Source organism: Dreissena polymorpha, chromosome 5, assembly GCF_020536995.1.
Source record: "Dreissena polymorpha isolate Duluth1 chromosome 5, UMN_Dpol_1.0, whole genome shotgun sequence".
NCBI classification, from domain to species: Eukaryota; Metazoa; Mollusca; class Bivalvia; order Myida; family Dreissenidae; genus Dreissena; species Dreissena polymorpha.
Genome location: NC_068359.1, coordinates 68,818,044 through 68,844,762, shown reverse-complemented (window position 1 = coordinate 68,844,762; position 26,719 = coordinate 68,818,044). Strand labels below are relative to the sequence as shown.

The 26,719-nt window shown below is 36.9% G+C and overlaps 2 protein-coding genes across 2 annotated transcripts in view; one reads left to right on the top strand and one right to left on the bottom strand.

Moving 5' to 3' along the window:
- Positions 1–9,018, top strand: part of LOC127832172 (pleckstrin homology domain-containing family M member 2-like) — a 42,997-nt gene extending 33,979 nt beyond the window's left edge. The window contains exons 15-18 of the mRNA XM_052357471.1: positions 1,056–1,287; positions 4,297–4,470; positions 4,878–4,991; positions 5,540–9,018. Of these exons, the coding sequence (XP_052213431.1) occupies positions 1,056–1,287; positions 4,297–4,470; positions 4,878–4,991; positions 5,540–5,635 (616 nt within the window). The 3' untranslated portion in view covers positions 5,636–9,018. The remainder of the gene's footprint in view (positions 1–1,055; positions 1,288–4,296; positions 4,471–4,877; positions 4,992–5,539) is intronic.
- A 3,093-nt stretch (positions 9,019–12,111) lies between these two features.
- LOC127831307 (ctenidin-1-like) lies at positions 12,112–12,516 on the bottom strand. Its single transcript, XM_052356277.1, has one exon. The coding sequence runs from the start codon at positions 12,514–12,516 to the stop codon at positions 12,112–12,114; it is 405 nt and encodes a 134-aa protein (XP_052212237.1).
- Positions 12,517–26,719: the final 14,203 nt, after the last annotated feature.

The window sequence follows — 26,719 nt, the reverse complement described above, 5'->3', positions numbered from 1 at the left end:
TCAGGTGAGGTTTTAGGATTGGTCTTTGTCCGCCGTCCGTCCGTCCACATTTGGTTTGTAAACACTCTAGGATTCACATTTCTCAAGCATTTTTTATCAAAGTTGCTGAGAAGCTAATGGCCACAAGATCTCAGTCAAGTTTGATAATGAGCAAAATCGCATAATAAATGCCATAATTATTGCCCTTAGATTGTCAAAATTTTCATTATATTATTCAAAATCCTTGTAAACACTCTAGAGGTCACAATTGTTTCAGATTTTATGAATCTTGGTCATATTTTTTATTTTTGTAAGCAAAGTTTGATGTTTGGTCATGAGGGGTCAAAATATAGGTCACCAGGTCGAATCTTACAAAAACCTCGTAAACACTCCATACGCCAGAGTTTTGGTTCATAATGATGAAACTTGACCAGGATGTTTGTCTGGACAATATCTAGGTCAAGTTTGACGTTTGGTAAAGATTGAATGAACCGACTCCTCTCAGGTGAGCGAACTAGGGCCATCTTGACCCTCTTGTTTTATAATGTGCAGAAATTGAACCTTCTCAGGCGGAAAAATGAGACCAAGAAGGAGTGTTTTAGAACATGAAAACCGGTTTTCACCTTCATGAAAACCGAAGATGGAAAACAATCTTCCTAAAAATAAGGAAATAGGTGAACTACAATGTATATCAAGGAGATGAAAAGCATTACTGAAATAAATGCTTAGATGATGGTACTAAGCGATTATGCTTTTTCCAAAAAATAAATCATGATTAAATTTGTGGTGTGATGAAAACTAAGTCATGTACCAGTTTAAACAAAAACGCTCAAAAGCTAAGTCATATTGGGTATTTGCAGCCAGCATAAATCTGTATCCTGCGAGTCAATCACAGTCTGTTTTCCTTCTGTTTGCTGGTCATCAATATCTTGAGATTGGAAATGAAGACTTGAAAACATGAATCTAGTAAGAAAAGTCTTTAATATAATTTGGTTTTCTAAGGGACTACAAATGCGTGAAAAAGTGCATCTGAGTGGTAAATGGTTTAAGTCATTTCGATTATTCCTCCACCCCAGGGATGGCATGCTGTGTCTGTACAACCAAAAGGATGACAACAAGCCTGCTCACTTCCTCAGCCTGGGTGGAGGCCAGTGTGTAGGCTGCAAGCGCGACTTCAACAGTGACCGCAACCATGCTGTGCGCATCATTCTCCAGAATGGGGCCTACTGGTACATCGCCGTAGAAACGGAGCTTGAGGCAAACAACTGGCTGCAGTGTCTGTGTCAGGCAGTGTCAGAGGGCTTGAAGGTGAGTGGATTAGGCAGTGTCAGAGGGTTGAAAGTAAGTGGATTAGGCAGTGTCAGAGGGCTTAAAGGTGAGTGGATTAGGCAGTGTCAGAGGGTTGAAAGTAAGTGTATTAGGCAGTGTCAGAGGGCTTGAAGGTAAGTGGATTAGGCAGTGTCAGAGGGCTTGAATGTGAGTGGATAAGGCAGTGTCAGAGGGTTGAAAGTAAGTGGATTAGGCAGTGTCAGAGGGTTTGAAGGTGAGAGGATTGGGCAGTGTCAGAGGGTTGAAAGTAAGTGGATTAGGCAATGTCAGAGGGCTTGGAGGTGAGTGGATTAGGCAGTGTCAGAGGGCATGAAGGTGAGTGGATAAGGCAGTGTCAGGGGGCTTGAAGGTAAGTGGATTAGGCAGTGTCATAGGGCTTGAAGGTGAGTGAATTAGGCAGTGTCAGAGGGCATGAAGGTGAGTGGATTAGGCAGTGTCAGAGGGCATGAAGGTAAGTGGATTAGGCAGTGTCAGAGGGCTTGAAGGTGAGTGGATTAGGCAGTGTCAGAGGGCTTGAAGGTAAGTGGGTTAGGCAGTGTCAGAGGGCTTGAAGGTAAGTGGATTAGGCAGTGTCAGAGAGCTTGAAGGTAAGTGGGTTAGACAGTGTCAGAGAGCATGAAGGTGAGTGGATTAGGCAGTGTCAGAGGGTTGAAGGTAAGTGGATAAGGCAGTGTAAGAGGGCTTGAAGTTGAGTGGATTAGGAAGTGTCAGAGGGCTTGAAGGTGAGTGGATAAGGCAGTGTCAGAGGGTTGAAGGTTAATGGATAAGGCAGTGTCAGAGAACTTGAAGGTTAGTGGATAAGGCAGTGTCAGAGGGTTGAAGGTAAGTGGATTAGGCAGTGTCAGAGGGCTTGAAGGTGAGTGGATAAGGCAATGTCAGAGAGCATGAGGGCAAGTGGATATGTCTGTGTCAGTGGGCTTGAAGGTGAGTGGATTAGGCAGTGTCAGAGGGCTTGAAGGTGAGTGGATTAGGCAGTGTCAGAGGGCTTGAAAGAAAGTGGATTAGGCAGTGTCAGAGGGCTTGAAGGTGAGTGGATAAGCAGTGTCGAACAGCATGAGGGTGAGTGGATTAGGCAGTGTCAGGGGGCTTGAAGGTGAGTGGATTAGGCAGTGTCAGAGAGCTCGAAGATGAGTTGATTAGGCAGTGTCAGAGGGCTTGAATGTGAGTGGATTAGGCAGTTTCAGAGGGCTTGAATGTGAGTGGATTAGGCAGTGTCAGAGGGCTTGAATGTGAGTGGATTAGGCAGTGTCAGAGAGCTTGAAGGTGAGTGGATTAGGCAGTGTCAGAGGGCTTGAATAATATCGTTATACATAGAATTTCATACAACATTTATAATACATGTATGTACATTTTAGAATGGGTTTTGAACGAAATACAAGGTCTTCTCCCTATTGTCACATTATGGATTGTTGTCACATTTGAGATATTTATTATAAAAAATAGAGTTTCCTAACAAAGAGCCTTTATGTGTCCAAAGGCTTTATGCTGGGTGCTTTGAACTTTTATCAGTATTTACATACAGCTTATCCAAGCAATCCAGAGGGTCAATAGCTGGGAGTTTGATTATTGCAAATAAGTGCTTGACAACATTTTGGAGGATCACAGATTTGATTCCCAACTCAACTGCATAACTTGCGTTGTGATTGTTCATGAAATTAATTCTACAGCAATTCTCCCCCACATGTGACTTAAAAAAGGCAATTTTCAATTACTGGCATATGTATGGGCACTAAGTATATACCGCTTAGATCAGTGGCACTTATTACTACTATACCACTTAGATTGGCGGCACAAATTTTTGACATACCACTTAGATTGGTGGCACAAATTTCTGCTATACCACTTAGATTGGTGGCACAAATTACTACTATACCACTAAGATTGGTGGCACAAATTACTACTATACCACTTATATTGGTGGCACAAATTATTACTATACCACTTAGATTGGTGGCACAAATTACTACTATACCACTAAGATTGGTGGCACAAATTACTACTATACCACTTATATTGGTGGCACAAATTATTACTATACCACTTAGATTGGTGGCACAAATTACTGGTGTACCACTTAATTGGTTTGGTGACACAAATTACTTATATAACACTTATATTGGTGCACTTATTACAGCTATACCACTTAGATATGTGGCACACATTTAAGATGTACCACTAAGTACTGCTTTAACACTAAGTAGACATCAAGTACCATAATAACTGTAAGTTTTTTTTAAATTTAGATACGGAAATTATGAAAAAATTACAGGTGTCAGAAAATTTAGAGACAGAAAATAATATTCAAAAATTATAATTATATTGAAATAAAAGCAATAAATAAATGCACAATAGTTATATTGTAATTTACTCTCCTTTTTCTAATTTGTAATAAATACAACTTTAAAGATTTGCTAACTCTTCCCTGAAATGATACAAAACAAAAATGATACAAAACAAAAAAGTTAAAAATTACGCATACTGCTTCCTTATAATATGACAATATCATTTCCAATGCTCTTGGGTGAATCGAGTGTTTTCTACTGGTATAAATGGTAATTTACTAAATTATGCAAATGTAATGGTCCATTGCCCACAGGCATGCATCTGCCAGGTTTTATTGCCTTAACCCTTTACCATTTAGATATGTATTTTCATGCATTTGTAGTCCCTAGGAAAGTTATATTTAGTTAAAGACCTTTTTTACTAGATTCAATTTTTTAAGGCTATATCTTCAAACCTTAGGTACTGATAAGCAGTAAACAGCATAAAATCTGAACAGAATATGAGTTACTCGCAGGCTAAAATCGTCATGTCCAAAAATTAAGTCTCAAAAAGCTTAAAAAGAAGGTCGCCGAAAATTAAGAGTGTCCGAAAACTAAGAGTAGTTTTGGTACTAGATCTACCCAGGATATGGACTCAAGAGTGTTTCAATAAGTCTTAGGCTTTAAATGCAATCGAGCTTAAATAAATAAGTTGAAACTTCTACAGATGAGCTCCACAAAGACGTCCTGTGTTCCATGCTGCGCAGTTATCTCCAAGTATCAGCTCCTGATGTGTCACGAAGACCTCGAGACGAACTTCATGCGCACACTTGGCAGTGCCAATCTTCACGACGTCACGTCTATGTTGTCAGATAATGAAGACACGTCCTATATTGTACTGGTGAGTGTGAGCCGTGATAATTGGCAATGCCTAATTTGTCATCCCAGATTAGCCTGCGCAGTCCACACTGGCTAATCAGGGAAGAAACTTTCTGCTCAAACTAGATATTTGCTATACTATTAACACTGAAAGGTTTGTTTGTGATGAGCCTGTGCAGACTGCACAGGATAATCTGGGACAACACCTTATGCACATGCATCAAGCCCTGTTTTCCCAAAGCTCATTGTGATTTCAAACATGCAGCATTTTTTAAACAAAAACAGGAATGTGATGGGCTGACCTAAGGATTGATTGACTTCCCAATATGATAAGGTCCCTTTAAATAGTGATAATACCTGTACATGTTTATCAATACTTGGTGATGTATAAAACATAGAAACAGGGGAGTCTCACCTTTTCACTTTCAGGTGTTTGAGGCTGAGGGAGGAAGCCCGGAGCATTGGGCCCTGTATTTCAACACCGCTCACGAGTGCTCACGCTTCAAGACGGCCCTGTCAATGTGCTGGTTCACACACTTCCAGGTGAGCAATGGATCAGTGGGAAAGATTTACATGTCTCATTGAGATTTGACAGCGTCTGGATTAACTTATGTAACTGTATTCTACTTTCTATTCAGATTTTCTATATGAAAGATTTGAGTCGCACGCTGCACACTTTACGCATGTGCATATATGTAGACCCGTTTTCCAATATTTATTCATTGTATAGTTTTGGAAGTATCAAGATTATCATGAGTAATGGTATTCTTATTTCTAGCATGTTTCTCAAGCACAGACCTGAGTTCAATCAAGTTTCTCTATGACTTTTCCCACCTGGATTCAAACCTGGTGATATATATATTAAGGTGTGAGCATGAACTGTTAAATCTGATACAATTACATTACTTTTCTTGTTCCCTCTACCTTTAGATGTGGTGGGGAAGATTGATAAGTAAATGCATATTTATTTGAATCTCAATTTTATTTTATGCTTTCTATATTGACTGCACTTATTTATCATAATCTTGTTTGTCAAATTTTATGTTTACTCCATGTATCAGAACGCGTCTCATATGATCCCTTATTGACAGGTGGACGTACCGGAGTTGATGATGGATGACTTCAAGCTGCAGAAGCAGTGTGCCGACATGGCTGCTCACCTGAAGCAAGCCCGCTATGTCTCTTAGCTACTGTTGTCATGGCATTGTGAAGCATTTATTTGGGGGGCACGCAATTTCTTAGCAACTGTTGTTATAATCTTGTGGCCATGCAATCCCTTAGCAACTGTTGTTATAATTTGGGAACCACAATATCATTCAGGAAACGATTTCTAGGATATGCTTAGCAACCTGTTCTATTTGTTTATAAATATGTTCTTATTTATTGTTGGTACTACACCATTTGTTAGCAATGGCCATCATTCCAATATGAAATAAACTTTCAGCATTTCTAAAATAGAAAAACAATTCCCTGGTACCTTGTGTATGCAACTATTAAATAATGACAATATCAAACTGGACTGAATTGGTGCAGAAACAAAAACACTTTCTGGCAACTGTCAGCAGAGCGAAATCAAAGATTTCCTGAACACTGGTTTATGTTACACTCCATAACAATATTCACCATGACAATTGTATGATTGTCTGAATCAATGCTGTATTGACAACATTCTCTAGGAAATGTTACTGAAGCCAAATCTGTCATTATCTAAATACTTATGTCTTATTAACTCTATACTTTTGAAATTATGTTACCATGACAACCGAAAGATCATCCTTAAGCAACTGTCAGTAAAGTAAAATTTAAATGAAGAATTGTTTATTTTTACGTAACAACAACACGTAAAACAGCTCTGTATTAGCATAACAAAGTAAGGCCTATCTTTGTTGTTGCCATCATAACGCCATAATCAAAACAACTTTAAAGCAATCATAAACAATCAATAAATACTTTTTAGCAAAATTGCAACTCTAACTCATTCAGTGCTGGAACCGAATTTTGAAGGCCTTTGCAAACAGTCTGGATCCAGATGAGACACCACAAAACGTGGCGTCTCATCAGGATCTGAACTGTTTGCTTTTCTGATAGTATTCTTTGAAAAAAAAATCAACAAAAATGCTAATTTAAAAAATTCAGCTGACGACATTTAAACAGACGACAAATTTCCCAGCATGCCAAGAGCTAAAGGCAAACAGTTCCAGTATATACAATGAATTTGCACCCATCTGATTATCCATAAAAAGGTCAGAGTTTTCATGGTTTTACATATTTCAGCTTTGGCAAAGGTTATTGTCTGAACGCTGAGAACGATATTGTCAAGATTGAAGGTTTATGCAGACAAATTTGTGCCATAATTTCCACCATTATTGTCTTTCATCTCTGTCCACACCTTCTTGTTATGTTCATGCTTCTATTGCATGGTTTCATTCATGTGTACAACAGTCCACGTGCAAATGTTAATGAAACTTATTTGGGAAATGTTTTGTCGTTATTTTATTCTGCCCGACTGGTGTGTGGCATCATGTCTGTGATAATTGTATGCTAGCAATGCATTAAGGTATAAATGTTCCCTCTGTAGAACTATGGTAAAGATAGTTTGAAAGACAATCTATTTATGCTGTATTTTACAAAGAAATGGTGGGAGTTGTAATTATAGTTTCAAGTGTAAAACATGAAGGCATTCTTTGAAAATAATGGTGTACAGGAAAAAGTTAACTTATCACTGATGCTTTTTTCTGTTGACCCTGTTTGTTTGAGCCTTGTGTCATGTTACGCATGTTTTTGATGGACTACAGCATCTTGTCATAAAATGACCTGACGATAAGATTTTATTGACATTTTGTTAAGGTATGCAGATTGGTAGTATTTGCAGGGCCTGCTTTCATTAAGCACCTTAGATAAATCTTAACTGTTGTAATTAAGGGAAAGAAAGGGGAAGATTTTATATCAAAATTTCAGTTAGATTTGTCACGTTTTCTGCAAACAAAGTGCTTTAAAAAAACTTATTCTTTTCAACAATATTTTTTTTGATGGAGACTTGTTCATCTAAAACGACCTAAGCAAGAAATAACCAGTGACCTGAAGACTGTCACGAATTTAATCAATTGCCTTAGAATATCAGTAAGAGGCTTTGTGAATTGGGGCCCTTATATAACAAAAAGCACATGTGGTTGTTTAAGTGGAACAAAAATGACTGTGCTTATTAAGATCTTATCATTTATCAATTAATATTCACAATTATGGACACTTGAACATTGAATCTTCATACAGCATATCTTCATGACTTTTAACATGAATACTAATGATACATGTGTTTAATTTCTGTATAACGCTGATGATTTTTCATACTATTAGTTTGATGAAAGTTTCCATAGGCAATAGGCAGTTTACAAACAAGTCTGTTTATTTATTATTTTCTTTGCACTGCATTGCCTTGCATTTTCTTATTTAGTTGTTATTGAGTATGTTGCATTGTATTTTGTACATTTTAATGCTTGTTCAGAATTATGGCTTGCCTGTTCAGCATTGTGTCAATAATGATTGGGTAACTCTCTGTGTACAGTGTTTTTATATATGAAACATGCATTAGATTGATATTTTACATTTTACACACAGGGTTGTGCAATATTGTTTGTATTTATGACAAAGAAATGTGTTGCTTGAGTTGAGTAAAGAATTGCCTAGTTCTTCTTAACGTTCATGCAGCTCCCGTAAAGGTAAAGTTAAATTTGCTTAAAAAATCATTTAAGACACATGTTAATTTTCATGTATTGTTAAGTTGTTAAATTATTTAATGTCAATGAAAAGATGACACAAACTGGGTGTTGGGTAATTTATTGTATTTAACCATCATGTGTGTTGATCTGTTAAGTCTGAAACCTTCTTACCTGGTGCTTTAACATGAGTAATGCTCTACAAGTACAAGTGAACATACACAGATTTGTCAGCCTTCCTGTTTGTACAAGGATTTGTATTTATTAAAGCCTTCCTCTGGGAAAACCAGGCTTAATGCATGGGCAGAAAGTGTTGTCACATATTAGCCTGTGTAGTCTGCACAGGCTAATCAGGGACGACACTTTCCATTGATATTATTTTTTATTATTAAAGGACGTCTTTTCTTATCAAAAATCAAGTTTTTTTTAGTTTGAAAGTGTTGTTCCTTATTAGCTTGTGCCCACCTGCATTTAACCCCATTTTCACAGAGCAAGCCCTAACAGTACATGGGATTACTCAACCATTTGTTATCATATACCAATGAAATATTTATGACATATTTGAACATGTATTTGCTGCATCTACGCAAAACCATGATAATTCTTCTAAATGTCTCAGTTCTATTTATGTGATGTGACTTTATCGTCGTTTTGTGTCAGAAAATTATAACTTGTACACTATTTAGGGACGCTTGTTTTATGATAAGACGCGCTACAATCATTTTGCAAATTAACTTTTGAATGTTGTGGTTGTTTAATGCGTGTAGAATGCCGTAAAAGTTGGAGGTAATTGTGTTGGTTTAAAATGTTGTTGCCGTAACTTGCTAACAATATTGAAATAAAGTACATGAATTTGATTTTACTTGTTCTAGTTTTTATGGTGAATAGGGGAAGCTATTACCTTGTTATTGTAAGGTACCACTTGTAAAATAAATATTCATTTCATATTTGATGTTTCTGTGTTGTGACGTAGTCAAAATGGACATAAATTTATAGTAACATAACACTGATTTCACCAGACTTAGTCAAGTCCCTGGAAAAAAAAACACGTAACTGTAAATGTTGCCAAAATCTTCGTGACTGTCTTGTCCTACCTTAACATTCTTGTCAGCTTTACTGTTTGAAAATGACAGGTGAAGTTTGATAGTATATGTCAGAAAAGACTGTATCTGTGTAAAGGGCTCATGAACATACTTAATTGGGCCGTGCTCTGTGAACAGGGGATTTATTGCATATGCGTAAAGTGTCGTCCGAGATTAGCCTGTGCAGCCCGCACAGGCTAATCAGGGATGACACTTTCCGCCTAAACCAGATTTTTTCCAAGAGGAGACTCTTTAAAGGGGCCTTTTCACAGATTTTGGCATATTTTGAAGTTTTTCATTAAATGCTTTATATTGATAAATGTAAACATTGGATCTCAAAAGCTCCAGTAAAAAAAATCAAGAATCAAATTAAAACAAGGAAAAAAATGTAGCCGGTACCAGGGCTCGAACCAGTGACCCCCGGAGTCCTGGAGTTAGTCTGAAGTAAAAACGCATTAGCCCTCTCGGCTCTTCCGCCGAGTAAACACAGAAGAAGTATTTTATACCTTATATAAGCAATCTTCGTAGTTTCGTAAATTTAAACGACATCAACAGAACTCTCTAAATTATTCAATCGTTTCGCGTTGCAACGCTTTATAATTTTTAGGTTTTCAAATCGTCAAAAGATACATATAATGGCTATATTGGACTATGGTAAATGTTCAGTAATACTTTTTCCTCACAAATATCATAACTAAAACGAAAATTTGCGAATCTGAAACAACTTTTTTCAATTTTGTCAATTTACCCAACCGTGAAAAGATCCCTTTAAACGAAAACTATCATAAAAGCGGAAAGTGTCGTAAACCCCCTTTTAACAGAGTACGGCTAATACTGTATATAGATCGCTGGAGCTATATACATGGAATCATAAGCAGCTATAAGACTTGCGTAAATATGTCTTAACTCTTTCAGTACTGGAACCAAATTTTGAAGGCCTTTGCAAACAGTTTGGACCCAGATGAGACGCCACAGAACGTGGCGTCTCATCAGGATCCAAACTGTTTGCTTTTCTGATAGTATTCTTTGAAAAAAATCGAAGAAAATGCTAATTTTAGAAATTCAGCAGACGACATTTTAACAGACGACAAATTTCCCAGCATGCAAAGGGTGAAAAGATTGCCATTTCAATCATGAAATTGAAAGAAGAAGAGACTTGTTTCGAATTGAGAGCGTGAGACATCTGCTGATATTGGAATGAACTTGAATCTCAAATAGTGTCATTTTTCCCGATTTGAGCACCACACTGAGTGGTCTCTATAATTATATTTCATTAGAGTGTGGGTTCTTCTAGGGAAGGAGCCTACATAATGTCTCGACAAGACTGCACACAGCTTTCTTTTGTGTACATATTAAAGTAACATCCAGGGACCTATACAATTGTTTGTATAGGTCCCTGTAACATTCGATATAGGTAAGGCAATGGAGACAATGTCATACATTGACCATATAGCTTAAGGCTGTGAATGTGCGCGAATTTAGAGCTACATTTTAGATCTGAACTTGCTTATATTTCCTTTATAAATAAACGTTGCACAGTATTGGCACAGGGCCTAACCTGTTCCGCCACGTTTAAACTGTGGTAGGTGCTAAAAAATCTGAATAAGTAGCCAAAATGCGTGTTATTTACAATGTTAGCACATTAAGTATTAAAATCTGCTTAATTGTTAAGTACACAAGTTGACACACATTTTAGTAACCAGTGTTAGAATGTAGTATAAATTTAAAGATTTCAGCAACTATTTGCTATTTTCGCCACTGGTAACGCTAACATTGGGTTTACCCTGATGTGCTGAATCCCCCGAATAAGATATGTATTCTTCCTTGACATCTGCCCATGTCCGTGTAAATCATAATAGTATGTAGTATGATCTTGATCCACGTTTAAGCGTTAATTGTTTAAATACGCATTAAATCGGATTGAACAAGGACAAAGGAATAAACAACTACAAATGAATGCTAAGAATATAATTAAAAAGAGTCAGCAATATACACGATTGTGAAATAAAAATCAGAACTTTACTTCAGTCTTGATGTCGATGTAGAATTCCATCTCGTCTGAAAGACAGATATACGTTATAAATTACAAATGTAATTTGTTGTTTGCAGTAATGTACGTTATAGCGTTTTAAATCGTTTAAACGCATAACAAAGCAAAGTGTAATGTTTCAATATACGTAAAGTTAATCAGGCAATGAACGTGTTTTCAATGCATACACCACCATTTTAAATAATGTTGATGTAAATGATTCTATTCGTTTGCATTGAATAAAAAATGAAACAAGAACAGAAAACTTTTTCCGAACAAACCATTAATAATACACGCTATATTATACTCACTTTGTGTCTAGACGAAATGCCCACCCTTGTAGCATGGCTCTAGTATTTTCCGTATCCACCTCCGTAATCGCCTACGAAACCACCACTGCCCCCGCCAAAAGCGCAGTGTTTTCCATGGCATCCCTTCTTCCCTCCCAAACCTCCGCCACCAAGACCCCCGCCAATGCCTCCGTAAGAACTACCACCACCGTAGCCTTCATCATCACCTTTACCATATCCACCGTAGCCGCCGCCTCCACCGTATCCACCGGAGCCTCCTCCTCCTCCACCGTATCCACTGGAGCCTCCTCCTCCACAAAAAGCGCATAGTTTTCCATAGCATCCCTTCTTCCCTCCAAAACCTCCGCCACCAAGACCAACGCCAATGCCTCCGTAAGAACTACCACCACCGTAGCCTCCATCATCACCTTTACCATATCCACCGTAGCCGCCGCCTCCACCGTATCCACCGGAGCCTCCTCCTCCTCCACCGTATCCACTAAAGCCTCCTTCTCCACCAAAAGCGCAGTGTTTTCCATGGCATCCCTTCTAACCTCCAAAACCTCCGCCACCAAGACCACCGCCAACGCCTCCGTAAGAACTACCACCACCGTAGCCTCCATCATCACCTCCACCATATCCACCGGAGCCTCCTCCTTCTCCACCGTATCCACTGGAGCCTCCTCCTCCACCAAATGCGCATTGTTTTCCATGGCATCCCTTCTTACCTCCAAAACCGCCGCCACCAAGACCTATACCTCCGCCTCCAAGACCGCCCCCAATACCTCCGTAAAAACTACCACCATCGTAGCCTCCATCATCTCCACCATATCCACCGTAGCCACCTCCTCCACCATATCCACCGTAGCCGCCTCCTCCGTATCCACCGGAGCCGCCTCCTCCACCATATCCTCCACCAATACTTCCATCGTATCCGTAGTTCTTTTTGCCCATTTTGGCAAAGCCGGATACTGAAAAAAAATACCGATACCGTTTAAGTTTTGATACACGTCAAACGACATCGATACAAACATTTATTTCCAGTATAAAAACCGTTTGCGACAGCAGGATTCAGAAGTTATATTAGTAAGAGGATATACGTCTTAATGGAACATTGTTGGTGGCACGGCTCACTAAATCGCTACTTCACTGCGCTGCAGTAGTGCGTGCTGTGATAGACAATACACGCATTCAGCAAAGCGTTATTTTAAAAAGTCGTTGTACGCTATCGGCCTGCTGATATGGCGTTGTTTCAGAATGTTGACAGTAACCGCATTAGCTCAAGTTAAAAAGACAAGACATTTGTATTTGATTTATTTTAAGGAACTTGTCCAAGAAATCATTTGTTCATACTATAAAGCTTTGACAATACGAAACATTTCATACGATTACACATTGATACTCATTAACGATGAAAATGTATTAATCTAAATTTATACTGTCGCGTGACAGTAATAGTTTTAATGTATTTACCAGGACCATATACCAGGTCAGTAAAGCGATTTATAAATGAGCAAAGCTCATAGAGAATAATGGTGTCTGATAATCGGAAATGCTTATTTATGAATAGATGCAAACAAATAGATCCGATTTAAACCCTAATAAACAAGTATAAGTTGTTTCCACACAATCTTGTGACCACATTTGGGTTTCTGACACGATTTGATTACAGTATATTTACAAAATGTACTTAAAATCTCGATTTTTTATTTATCTGGCTAACTGACTTTTGATGCTGTCGGCGTTCTGATTTTAATTGTTTAAAGGTTATTTACGTTCCATATTTATTTACAAAGACAACTCTTTATGCAATTCAAAACGAATTCGATGACCATCGACTTCAAACATTATATTAATCAAAAGAAACAAAAATCTGTATTGTGTCGATACAGACGATTTATTGTTTCGGATCTAATTTATCATTTGCATTTATAATTAAACATAGTTTTCTCCAAACGATTAATAATAACTCAAGAATAGAAAATACTGAATCCAATTTATATTTACATGATACACTAACTTTGTACAAATGTTTAAAACCCTATTCAACTATACAAAATCTTACCTGCGCTCACGGCAAACACTGCCAGAAGTAAAGCAATTGACGTCCTCATGGTGGTTTGTAGTGTAATCTGCTCTCATAATGTTTTCACACCTACCATCATATATAGTGTGGAATTACAGGGTTATGTGGCATCCTGTACATATTGTAAATAATGTACATCTTGTACAAATTTAGCTGTCTGTCTTATTTTTAACTGTAAAGTACATTGTCTTACCCTTAATTTTTATGTGGTCCTATGAAGGTGACCGTTTGGAGACACGTAAGTTATTGCCCTTAACATATAAGGGTTTATTACTAAACCCACGTTTAAATATTGTTTTAATGCCACTCTGGGGGGATCTCTCTTTCCCATAGCCCAATCCTCTTTAAGTTCCATACAGACAGGGTCTTATGTTGGAGCATTACGGCTATATTCCCTGTCTGCAAGTGTTCAACATTGAGCCACATACACAAACTTGTACTCATTAATTTTTTTATCAACTCAATACTCAATTGCAATATTAATATATAATTGAGAGTTACACACTCTATATGATATCATATATTGTCTTTTTTTTTCTTTTTTCCTTTCCTTCTCATATAATTGCATTTGTACATGCAACTTCACTCTACATTTGAGAGCTGTTAAATCAGGCTCTGTCATCTCTATTAATAAATGTTCTTAGATATAAACATATCTCTCTTATGATTAGATCTTGTTGTTTGGCGCTTAGCTTAAACTTTAAACATACACATAAAAATGGTACTTGACTATGCATGTAAACATATTGTGGCAATGTTCAACCACTTTGTGATCTGGAAAACCCTCAAATATTATTATTTTGTTACACAAACATATTACACATCTGTGTATTCCTTTTTCTATAATTAATATATTAAAATAGTCCTATTTGGATTCAATTTTTAAACCACAGATCACAAAGTCTAAAGACTCCAACAAACCCATTGCAGTATATACTGAACAGTGGGTCTGGTAATGATGCTGCCACATACAACAGTATGTGTGTTTTCACCATCTTTACTTATTAAAATTGGGCTATTCTTTCTCTCTCTCCTCCTTAAAAAACAATACAAAGAATAACATACAATAACAACATCATATGAATGATATAAATTAAAAATAAGTACAGTATACTAAAAAACAACTCCATGTTCTTTTGGATTAACTCATTCTTTTTCTTTCATTTATATTTTTGCATATAAACCATTTTTGTTTACTTTTTCTTAAAAGTACAAAGTCAGCCGTGGGAAAATCTATTTTTAAAACGGATTGACCTACTGGCAATCCTTAATAAGAAATTTCGGCCAATCAGCGCCATCGTTGTATAAACGCATCAACCAATTAAAACGCCGCTTCTTTAACCGCGTTAGGCCTATTCACTGTATAGCACTGCCTCTTTTTAACGCTTCATATAAAGGCTATATATTTTTAAACCAATAGATTTTTATTAAGGCACCGCACCAACACTGCAAAGTTTTATATTTATACCAATGGTACAGCCCAGTAAAATCGGGCTGTCCATTTTATGGCCGTTTTCGGCTTTTTATGCAGAGTTCTATGTTAAGCAGTGTGCTCGGGCAATGGTTTTTAACCGAAGTCCCGAGGGTAAATAACCCCAATAGTCAGTCGGTTATGTGGCAGAATGTGATGGCTCATTAACAAGTGTGTTTAATTATAAAGGAATAAAAAATAATGCTCAATCTCAATGCATAACCCGATCCCTCATTTAGTGGGCATAAGCATATGCCAACTGAAGTGACCAGATTGATTATGTAAGATACAAACTTCAATTAACGTATTCATAAGTGTGCACTTTACAGGGTGATGTGGCAGAATGTGATCGATCATTAACACGTTTTTTTAATTATAAAGGAATTAAAATAGCGCTCAATCTCATCCTGGCCTTACTTTAGCCTTGGTCATAAACCTTGAGTTTGACGCAAATCGCTGAATAGGCACAGAGTTTCAGCAAACAAGATACACGCATAAAGCGCATGCATTTCGTAGAACATTAGTGAACACAATGTGCGTTTTACGCAGGCCTACACCGTTATTTCGAGTTCGGAAGGTCGAGGCCGGATTAAGAATTGTGTCTATCGAACTGTAACTCTACTCTTATAGATCGACTTAATTTAAAATTTAATATGAACAAACGTTCTTGTGACAATCAAATCCCAAGCAAAAATTTGAAATGGCCGCATGTTGAACACGTGCTGCTTGGTTGACAAACGTCCGATGTTTCAAAATGCAGTTTGGAAAAACATTTCCGCCGCAAGCTCGATATACGGTCGCCGAAACCCGTAAGCGACCGACGCTTCATTTGGAATACGAATACTTACCATCCTATGGGTAAAAACTGTTTGTCCATATTCTTAGTATAAGTTTAAAGCAACAAAAAAAACTCATTACAACGATTAAAACGACATAACATCAACACAACAAATTAAACATGTTGAGCTTTTGCCATGATATACAAAGCTTGTATGAAAACCATTTTAACGAAAATTCGAATACGTCCAATTCATAGTTGTTGGCATAAACGGCTTTATTACTTGTTCAATGATAGTTTTTTATTTGCAACCTCATTTCTACTGCAAGTACTTTTGCCGCGTCCGTGAGAGCATTATGAAATTTGTTTCGCAAAAAACGCGTTCTCAAATATCTTTCATAACATGTTGATTTATTAATATAATTCATATGCATTTAAGCGATGTATTTTAACCGAGAGCTCTGATGCTTTTTCCTTGTATTTAGAAAAGCGTCAATTTCGAAGAATAAAGTAACCTAGATAGTTTAAATTTGACTCTATTACTATATTAAATAAGCCTTTTCACGTTTTGGTAAATTGACAAAAATACAAAACAAGTGTTTCAGAATCGCAATATTTTGCTGTGGTTATGATTATTGTGAGGAACAGTAATACTGAACATTTACCATGCTCTAAAATATCTATTATATGCATCATTTGACGATTTAACCTAAAAATTATAAAGAGTTGCAACGCTAAACAATGGAATTTTAGGAAAGTGCTGTTGGTGTCGTTATATATTGTGATACTACGAGGATGTATTATATTAAGTATAAAATACATCACTCATTGTATGAGTACGGATGGCCGAGTGGTCTTACCGTTAGGCTTTTATTCCATTGGTCAGTGGTTCGAGCCCAGTTGAGGGTTACTTTTTTTACTGGAGCTTTTGAGATCCAATGTTTACATGTATCAATATAAAGCATTTAATGGCAAACTTCAATACATGCCAAAATCTGTGAAAAGATCCCTTTAATGCCGACGGAACACAACTCCGAATCGTCGTTAAATGTGCGATTAACAACTAAACATTCTTTCTCGGATAACATGCTTGATAATTATCGCCCATTTAATAAATCACATAGGCACCCCAGGAAACCCGATACCTTGTGAGCAGTGTAATACCATTGGAGCAGCGCTCGTTATTTTAACATGAACTAACATAGGGTAAGTAAATTGGAAAAATAAAAAAATTCAAAGTGCTATTTGAAACAACTGTGTATTAACATTGATAACAAATGTATTGGTCTACATGTAGAAAAAATCCTGACAATTTTTCTTATAAAATGAGCGAAATGTGGCTCCCTGAAGTAGAAGATTGGGCAAAATGGTACATGTTCAGGCATTTAGGGGAGAAAAACTGCTTTAATTTGCAAGCCACTACAATAATTAAAGGATAAATTATACAAACTTAAACATGTCTGCCATAACCTCTCAGCAGGGTTTCGCCAATGTTAATACACAGTTGTTTCAAATTGAACTTTGAAATTTTTTATTATTCCAATTTATTTTCCCTATGTTAGTTCGTGCTAAAATAACGAGCGCTGCTCCAATGGTATTGCACTGCTCACAAGGTATCGGGTTTCCTGGGGTGATAGGGACAATAGAACAAGTATTTCATAAATGTGTCAAACTTTGCAAATCACTCACAGAACCTTAAAACAAGTGTCTTCGTGGGGGTGTTAGAACACTACATCGTTTACTCTTTTCGTTCGCTGTCCATGGATGCCCTGCAGTCTATTCGTCACGCTAGAGAACGGTGCGAAGTGTTCACTCAACCTGACTCAAATGCATGTTACAATAAATCAATCACGTTTCGTTTCCAGAAAAAACTTCATAAATCACAAGAGCCGTCTAACTATTAATTGTTTTATCGCTTGATGCAAGACCCACCACACTAAATTAATTTTGTTTTATATTTTAAAAAAGCAATTACCGGCGAATAATTATTTAATTATTAAATGCAATATTGCACTAAAGAGGCAATTATAATTTGTACAGATTAAGGACGTATTATTTGTTGCGCATGCGTCGTGCCGACTTACAAACTTTTGATTTTCTTCAAAATTTCTTAAAAAACATTAATCTTAGACTTCAAGGGTTTGTTGTTTAGGTTTAATAGGTAGTTTTCATGAAATAAGAGGTTGTTTCATTGATTATTTGGCTACTTGCCTCCGTTTCTGGTAGTTATAGCACTTTTGTGTGCATTAGAGTTTTCGTCCAAGTGACATATTGACCTCTGGTAGCCGCCATTACAAGCTTGTTTTGAATTATGCATACAGGTATTTTGATTCATTTGACAGCGTTGCTGTTCTTATCCTTGTTTATTTTCACTCCAAACAGTAGCCTCCCCAACGACCCAAGGCCCACTGTTCGTTCAAATAGTATCCTACCTGGAAATGTTCATATTTATCAATTTTATGATTGTTTAATGAAATTTAACAAGTGGCTTATTCCACAGAAATGTGCTCGTACTTTATCATTGATGTACTTATGTATTTTGCTTCTCCCATTATCTCATGACATAGAGACAAATCCCGGCCCTGAATACCCATGTGGTTCATGTGGTACTGAATTTTCTGATAATGATTGAGCCCTACAGTGTGACACATGTTCTCACTTGTTCCATATAAATTGTCAGAATGTTGATCCCAATACATACAATGACCTAGTAGCATTGGATGTGTCTTTTTCGTGGGTGTACTCTATATGTGATTGCCATTATTTTTCAAGTGGCTCATTGCACTCGTTGTCGTCCCCCTCTTCCCATAACAGTTTTGAACCGCTAAATGATGTTACACAGACTAGACGGACTAAAACGCAGACGGCCACCAAGCCTGGGTCTCTGAAAACACCCTTTAAACAGTATCCCAAATTAAAAGTTATATGTGTAAATTCTCAGTCCATAGCAAATAAAAAAGCTGAATTCTGTGCCTTATTAGATAATCATAAACCGGATATTGTTGTGGGTACGAAATCTTGGTTGACCAAAAATCATACAGACTGTGAAAATTTCCCAAAGTCTTGAGGTTATACCCCCTTCAGAGAAGACCGAAGCAGCAAAAGTGGAGGAGTCTTTATTTTGGTGAAAGACACAATTTTGGCAACTAAACAGAAACAGCTAAAACTAACTGTGAAATACTATGGATTAAAATTCATTTAACCTCTTGTAAACTTGTATACATTTGTATATTGCAGCATACCCTCGACCAAATGAAGCTGATGTTCAAAGTTCAGTTATCTACGTGTCTGCTGTCTTGTCCTTCATTTACATTCTTGTCAGTTTTACTATTGTTTGCTGTTTGAAAATGACAGGTGAAGTAAGGTAATATAAGTCAGAAAAGATTGCATCTGTGTGAAGGGCTCACGGAAATACATTATTGTATGGCGCACCAAAGGGGTCGAAACTTTAACTTCTGCTGCAGAATAAACAAATGCTGCTCGAGCAATTTGCTGCTCGAGCAGTATCAAGATGCTGCTCGACCAGCAAAATTCCTGCCCGAGCAGCATATTTTTCTGCTGCAGCAGAAAAATCCTTCTCGACCAGCATTTATTTTTAGAATTAGCCCTTGAACCCGTCAGCCAATGAAATTTGAGCTTACAAACGGACGACATAAGCCACCTCTACGAAAACGAAATATACTTGACAATAACTTTAGACAAACTGAAACGAACTCATAATCTGTGTTCTAATCAATTATTATTAAATTCTCATCATTTGTTTCGAAGTTGTTATTTATTTATTTATTTTCAAATCGTTTTGCGTTATTCACCTCGGCACCATATTCACACTAAGATGGCGGCGGCAGGTGAATTCATCGACGAGTGTCACCGCCGTATTTTGAATTTAGCAAGCGTATTACGAGAAAACGATACGGCAATCGAAATTCTTGAGTCTTCATACACAGATCTAACAGCCCTCATCAGAAATATTATGCCTTAACTCTTTCTGCAAGTTTGGGGAAGTGCAGAGGCGTATTTAGGTGGGGGGCTAGGGGGCTAACGCCCCCCCCCCCCCCCCAGCTGGCTGGCTAGACACGATTATTAATAAAAATGAGCCCCTTACAGTTTCAATCCACTTGTGTATTTCCTGTCATATGTCCCTAATTAAGCCATAAACAGCTGTCGATTTGTGTGATTAGCCCCCAGGCATGTGTACAGACGATCTAACTTTCGTCAGCTAAAGTGCACGCTTCATTGACTGTAAGTAATAAACTGCGCTATTTGATTGGCTGAAGAAGATACATTCAACTAATGAAATTCATCCATACATTTAGCTATAGATAAATGTTTACAAATGGCTGCCGCATGAGACTTGTGAAAAACAATACTTCAATTTGTAGCAATTAAAGAGTTTAGACGAACGCAATTGACAATCATAATTATTTTTTCGGTAATTTCTTTGATGAATTTAATTGGTATTAGCTCTTTAATAGAGTGATAATCCTTTTGAGTAACAAGTTATTGCCAGTGAAATTCAACTGCACACTTAATGAATGGCAATTTATTTATTTATTTTTTATTTTTTTACAAACCGGGCTAACTGCTTTGATGTTCATCCATACTTTTTAAAATTAAAAAAGACCCAAAAATGAAGAATTACTTTGCTATATGAAACTAAATCATTTTCTTAAAGCGTGACAACATCGAGGCAGCAACACCCGAATTAAACTACACAGAAACCTAACGACTCCCTTTGTTAACACTTTTGTGAACGAAATGGACACCCGATTCAGTGATTTGCAGACTAAGGCAGCCATGGGATTGAAGTTTATACCTGAACAAATACCTGAACAAATGTGCGCCTCTCCTGTCAGTGCTAGTGACCTTGAATGGTTCATTGATGATCTCCCTTCCCCTCAGTCCCTACCTGCTGAGTTGCACTTTATATGGCAGGCTAGGTGGAAAGATTTACCCAACCCACCTACTACCCTTCAGGGCTCTGTTGCACATTGTGATAATTCCCAGCTGTACCCCATCATTTACACTGTTTTGTCCATATCATGTGTGTTCCCTGTTACATCATGCGAGTGTGAAAGGAGTATCAGTGCCCAAGGACTTGTTAAGACAAAACTAAGATAATAATTGGTCAGGACAGGTTGTCCGCTGTGTGCCTGCTTTCCATTCATAGGGACATGGACATAAACATTTTAATGTTGTACCTAAGTTGACCTAGTAGGATATCCAACAAGGTTAAATAGGAGGTCCACCCATCTAACTCTGTTAAAAAAGTTATGGATAAAGTTAATGTCTCCCACCACTTTAGTGGTTTGAGAGACATTTGATTTACCCCTGTGTGTCTGTCTGTCCGTGTGTCTGTCACACTTGATGTGTGAACTCAAGTTCTTATTTGTTTTACATGCACTTTTATCATGCAAAATGCTGATTAGATAGCAGGAAATCGCATCATTTCAAGGTGCCATTTCAAAAAAAATTCGTCGACGGAAGGGGACACCCCTCCCGCACCCTCCCCTGTTGAGCCCCCCCCTCTGAAAATTTTCTGGATACGCCTCTGAAGTCTGCTTTAGGAACATTAGAATGGAAGGACAGATATGAAAGGTAACTCATTTTAGTGCCACCAGTGTAATTATTACGCAATGTTTTCGCAGTTCAGAACTGAAAATAACATCCCAGAACTAAATTATGCACTGCCAAGATATTCAATAAACGGTAAATTGTAAACATTTCAATTTTTGAAAAAAAAATGAAACAACTTATAATTCAGACATAATTAACATTTAACCTGTTGTTTGCTTTGAACAAGCTGATTGACCTTGGGGAAAAATAATTTAAATTGAAATTGAGAAAAGTCCTCCAAAACTGGTAAACAGTCATGATATTTTGGACAGTTGTCAAAGTTAGGACAGCAGATATACATGTACGGAGAGAACGAGAAATGTAGATAATGATAACCAGACAGGCACAAACACAGGCAATCGTATGGAAGCGTATATGGTACACCTTGATGCTGTGATGATGTCAACATTCTATGAAGGCATGATGTGAAAAAGGTGTCATGGCGTAAAAAAAAACTAATCGTGTCGACTAAAACTATGATGGCAAGTCATTTTCGCAAGAGCATGACGCCAAAGATGATGTTGATTTGTCGACTTAGATCATGTCGATCAAATATTTTTTCGGGAAAAGCCGGAAACATTTACGTCGCGACTTTAACTTAATGTCGTTATGGCGAGTAAAATTAAGAGGGAAAAACCTACAAAACTATGACGACATACCATGTTATTTCACAGTAAAAATCGATATAAACTAATCCGGCATGACCATATTATCGGGGTGTACCATATACGCTTCCGTACAATAGGGACCTGTGTCGGAAGCAATAATTAAGAATCATTAGGTAAGTAAATTATGGAAACGTATATGGTACACCCTGATACTGTGATGATGTCAACATTCTATGACGGCATGATATGAAAAAGGTGTCATGTCGTCAAAAATAACTCATCATGTCGACTAAAACATCGATGGCAAGTCAATTCAAAAGAGCATGACGCCTAAAATTATGTTGATTTGTCGACATAAGATATGTTGTCAAGACGTAAACAATCCGCATGTTGGAATAAGAGCCTAAATCTCTGACAATATTTTATCCTTTAGCCGTTTTGTAAATTTAACTATTTCTGTGTTGTTTACTGTATGACGGCATATATCTTGATGACTTGCAAGTAACAAAATGTTGACATGGCGATATAACTGAAGGAGTCGATATAATTAATGTGGACAAATGGTGTTGTTTAAAAATTATGGAATCGTATATGGAACCCAAATAATATGGTCATGCCGGATTAGTTTATATCGACTTACTGTGAAATAACATGGTATGTCGTCATAGTTTTGGGTCTCAAAATCTGTGTTAGGGTTTCAAAAAATGCTCATAACTTCTATGTCACTTCAGATATAACCTTCATATTTGGTAAGCATGTGCATATGGACAAGACCTTACCATACGCACACAATGTTTGACTCCTTTTACCTTGACCTTGAACTTAGGGTCCGCATTTAGGTTTCAAAATCAGCGTTCAGGTTTCGAAAAATGCTCATAACTTCTATCAAAGCTTTTTTTTTGGGGGTGGGGGGGGGGCATATGTCATCCTATGGAGACAGCTCTTCTTTTCCAACTTTCACCATTTTTATAACTCTCAAAACATTTGAATGAAAGTACAAAACACTGTTATTCATGTCAATGTAATCATTCTGATTCGATGAGTTATTGCCCATAATGTTTGTATGTCTGCACTCAGCAGTCACTAATTGAATTTGTATAAAAAATATAGAAGTACCAAGATGCGCGTACGGTCACATATGTATATATGTAAATGCATACGTACGTACGTACGTACGTACTAATTGAATTTGTATTAAAAAATATAGAAGTACCAAGATGCGAGTACGGTCACATATGTATATATGTAAATACGTACGTACGTACATACATACATACATACGCATGCATGCATGCATGCATACATACATACATACATACATACATACATGCACTCACGCACGTACGCACGCAAACACGTACACACACGCACGCGTGTGCGCTCGCACACACACGCACAAACACACACACACATATAGGTATCTTTCCGGGGACCTGGACTTTAACATGGTTTTTGAGGACTTTATTAAAACGTTGTACTTTTTCTATTGCAAAATAAATAAATACGCAGATAAAGGTGGAAAAGAATCTATTAAAAAATATTATACACGATGTAGTTACCACAGAAAACACTTCGAGAACCTCTCTTGCTGAGCTACACTTACGAGGTCATCAAAGCGAGGACGTTCATTTGGATCGGTAAGTCTATGTCAATATTTAAATGTAAGAAATAACACTAAATGTCGAATAAATAGTATAATATAACAATATTGATCACCAATTTCAACATATAAACGTTTTATTTTTGCTTTCAATGTGTGTTATCAAAACATTTCTTGAATTTCAACATTTTAGAAAAGAAATACACTCGACCAGTAGCGGGATTACAACCGAATACATCCAGATCTGCAGGCAAGTACTCTACCACAGCATCATGGAGGACAAGTTGTTAAACACTATTAAAATAACGAATTTATACTACTCATACAAATCGGGAATGTGAAAAGGGTCTATTTATGACCAGTCATTCGATTTTTTATATTGTTTTTCTGATCAGAATGTTACACATGCAAAAAGTAATCGGTGGTTTAAATAGAAACTAAAGATTAATTGATAGAAGAAAAGCAATTACCATCTTAGCCCATGGAAGTGCTGAATTTTTATTGTAAGACGCATTTGTAATGACATCTTTTTTCATTCTGACACTTTTTCTTGGTAACGTCTATTATCGTTATAAAACAAATACTTAGTAAACATGTATTACACGGTCAAATGTGTTAAATATAAATATATTTTTAGATCCAATACAATAGTACTTAAGTCAGTGCTGCAATAGAAAGCATTGTTGGGTGAGTTTTCATGGTGACTGTCGATCAACTGTCAATTTTTGGTAGACATTTCTATTCTATTTGCTTTCCGATTATGACCCATAAAGTCAGAAAATATACAAAGCAAAAAATAAAGTTATGGCAGCAAGAACCTGTTGATTTCATTTCATAAAAATAAATAAGTTCTATGCTTCAATGCACTGTTTTATTACACAAAACAGTGTTCAACACTAACGGGAGTTCGGTTGTCCGAGAATCATGGAAATGAAACTCGGACTCCTTGTTTTGTGTCAAGGAAGTCCGTTGGACTACTGCAAAATCATCTTTGAATTATTAAAAAAATCCCTTCGTTTACTTATTTGTTTCGCAAAATCAGGATGTCTGCACAAAGGACATCTTACTCAGAATAGTCATCGTCGAACACTGTCTATGAAAACTTTTAGTTGCATTTGTTTATGGTCACATTAAAATTGTAGTAATTTAATATTCACTTGTACATACTGCAGAAGGAAGTTTTTAATACCAAGTCATTACCGCACACTTCAACAACTGCGTGAGAACTGTAAGTGTTCATCTTAACAAGGACGATTATAGACAGATGGTCTATTTGTAGTGTGAAGTGTCAAATCAAAACTAAGTGATGTCGGAAGCATAGACTATACTAGAACAATACCATCATTAGGACTATGCGCTTTAATCCTTTGTAAACCCTGTCTGGCCAGCAAGTTTGTTTTCAGAAGATGCATTGTGTATACTTATTAAGGTATTATTATGCTGAATCGACTTTTATTGTCCATTTTATATTGTTTATAAGCAACAACAAAAAAGAAATTTCATTTACCCGTTTTAGTCCAACGACTTTGATTGCAAATGACCCTAGTCTATTGAAAAAAAAATCGCTAAATAAAAACCCTTTCGCCGTTCTCTGGCTAACACAGATGTACCTAGCAAGAGTCCTAATTAGATCAAATGAGCACAACTTGCTTACAGTGAGCTTTTGTGATTACATTTTTCCCATTGTAAATCATAGTTTCTGCATTGTCCGTTGTACATTGTTAATACTCTAGAGATTATATTTATTTCGAATATTCACGATTTTTTTGTAAGAAGATTGGTCTGAATGACTATTGGGTAAATTAGTTTGAAATCGTTGAGGTCAACTGCCAGCTTCTGTAACAAGAAAAACTCAGCGGCAGGATTTTAATCGTCATTTATCAGGATAATTGGGGTGTGGCGGGAGGGTAAATTTTGTGAAAAAATTGCCTGTACTTAGAATTGCCTTGGAAATAGGAAAGGGATGTGCTTTGGTTTGGGGAGACTACTGTTACAAACAATGGATATACAAAACAACTACAGTAGGTTGCTTCCCCTAGACAATGTAACTTTGCTCTAAAATAATTAAAGTTTATTGTTGAAATTAAATAAGCTGTATTATTTTAAGAAACAAATCTCCTTTCCAATGCCAGTTTATTAGTACAAATCCAAAATATAGAACACAGAAGTATAAGAATGGCAGTTATTTGCCCACAGTGCCTCTAATCATACCCCTATAAATATCAAGGTCAGACCTTGTCATTAGGAGTAAGACATTGTTTGGAAAAATCACAAAGCCCCGGGAACCAGATGATGTCACGTTTAGCTGAACCATTTCAAGATTAAATTACTTCTGCTGATTGTGTCTCCTCCATATTCAATATTCTCAATTGATCATACGTCTCCTCCATATAAAGTCTCCAAACTAAATAAGTCTCAAAAGTCTCAAAAACGAATCTCCAAAATAAATCTCCAAAGTGAATTTCCAAAATACGTCTCCAAAATAAGTTAAGTCTCCAAAACAAGTCTCCATAATAAGTCTCCTTTATCCATTAATAGTAACAAAGTCTCCGCGGTCAGGCCGCCTGTTCCGAGCGACACTGAAGCAATTTGGTGTTAAATCAGGAGAGGCTGCCATTCATACATAATTGTATTTCTACGAACTATGCATTGTATAAATTGAGACAACTTCTGAAAGGAAAAGCAGCAAACTCCTGTTTAATGATTGCCATAATTATCAAAATTCATTTGCATTTGAATAATTGTATCTCTGACACCATCCGATATCCAGCAGCCTCGAATTTAGGCTGGAACATTTAAAGTGTGTTACATCACAAAATATGTTTGGGATGATTTGAAAACCTGTTCTGCTGTGTCTGAAATGGCATAAATGTACATATTTCTTTTCCAACTTGTGAGAGATGTATGCTATCTTTGTAAAAGAAACCACGTGTGTTTGTGTCGATGGACTTAATGTTGAGGGCTCGACCATTTGTAAAAGATAAGATGAATTTCGAAA

What these genes read in the sequence shown, in the direction of transcription:
- LOC127831307 (XM_052356277.1), bottom strand. Translation starts at nt 12,516, where the DNA reads ATGGGCAAAAAGAACTACGGATACGATGGAAGTATTGGTGGAGGATAT.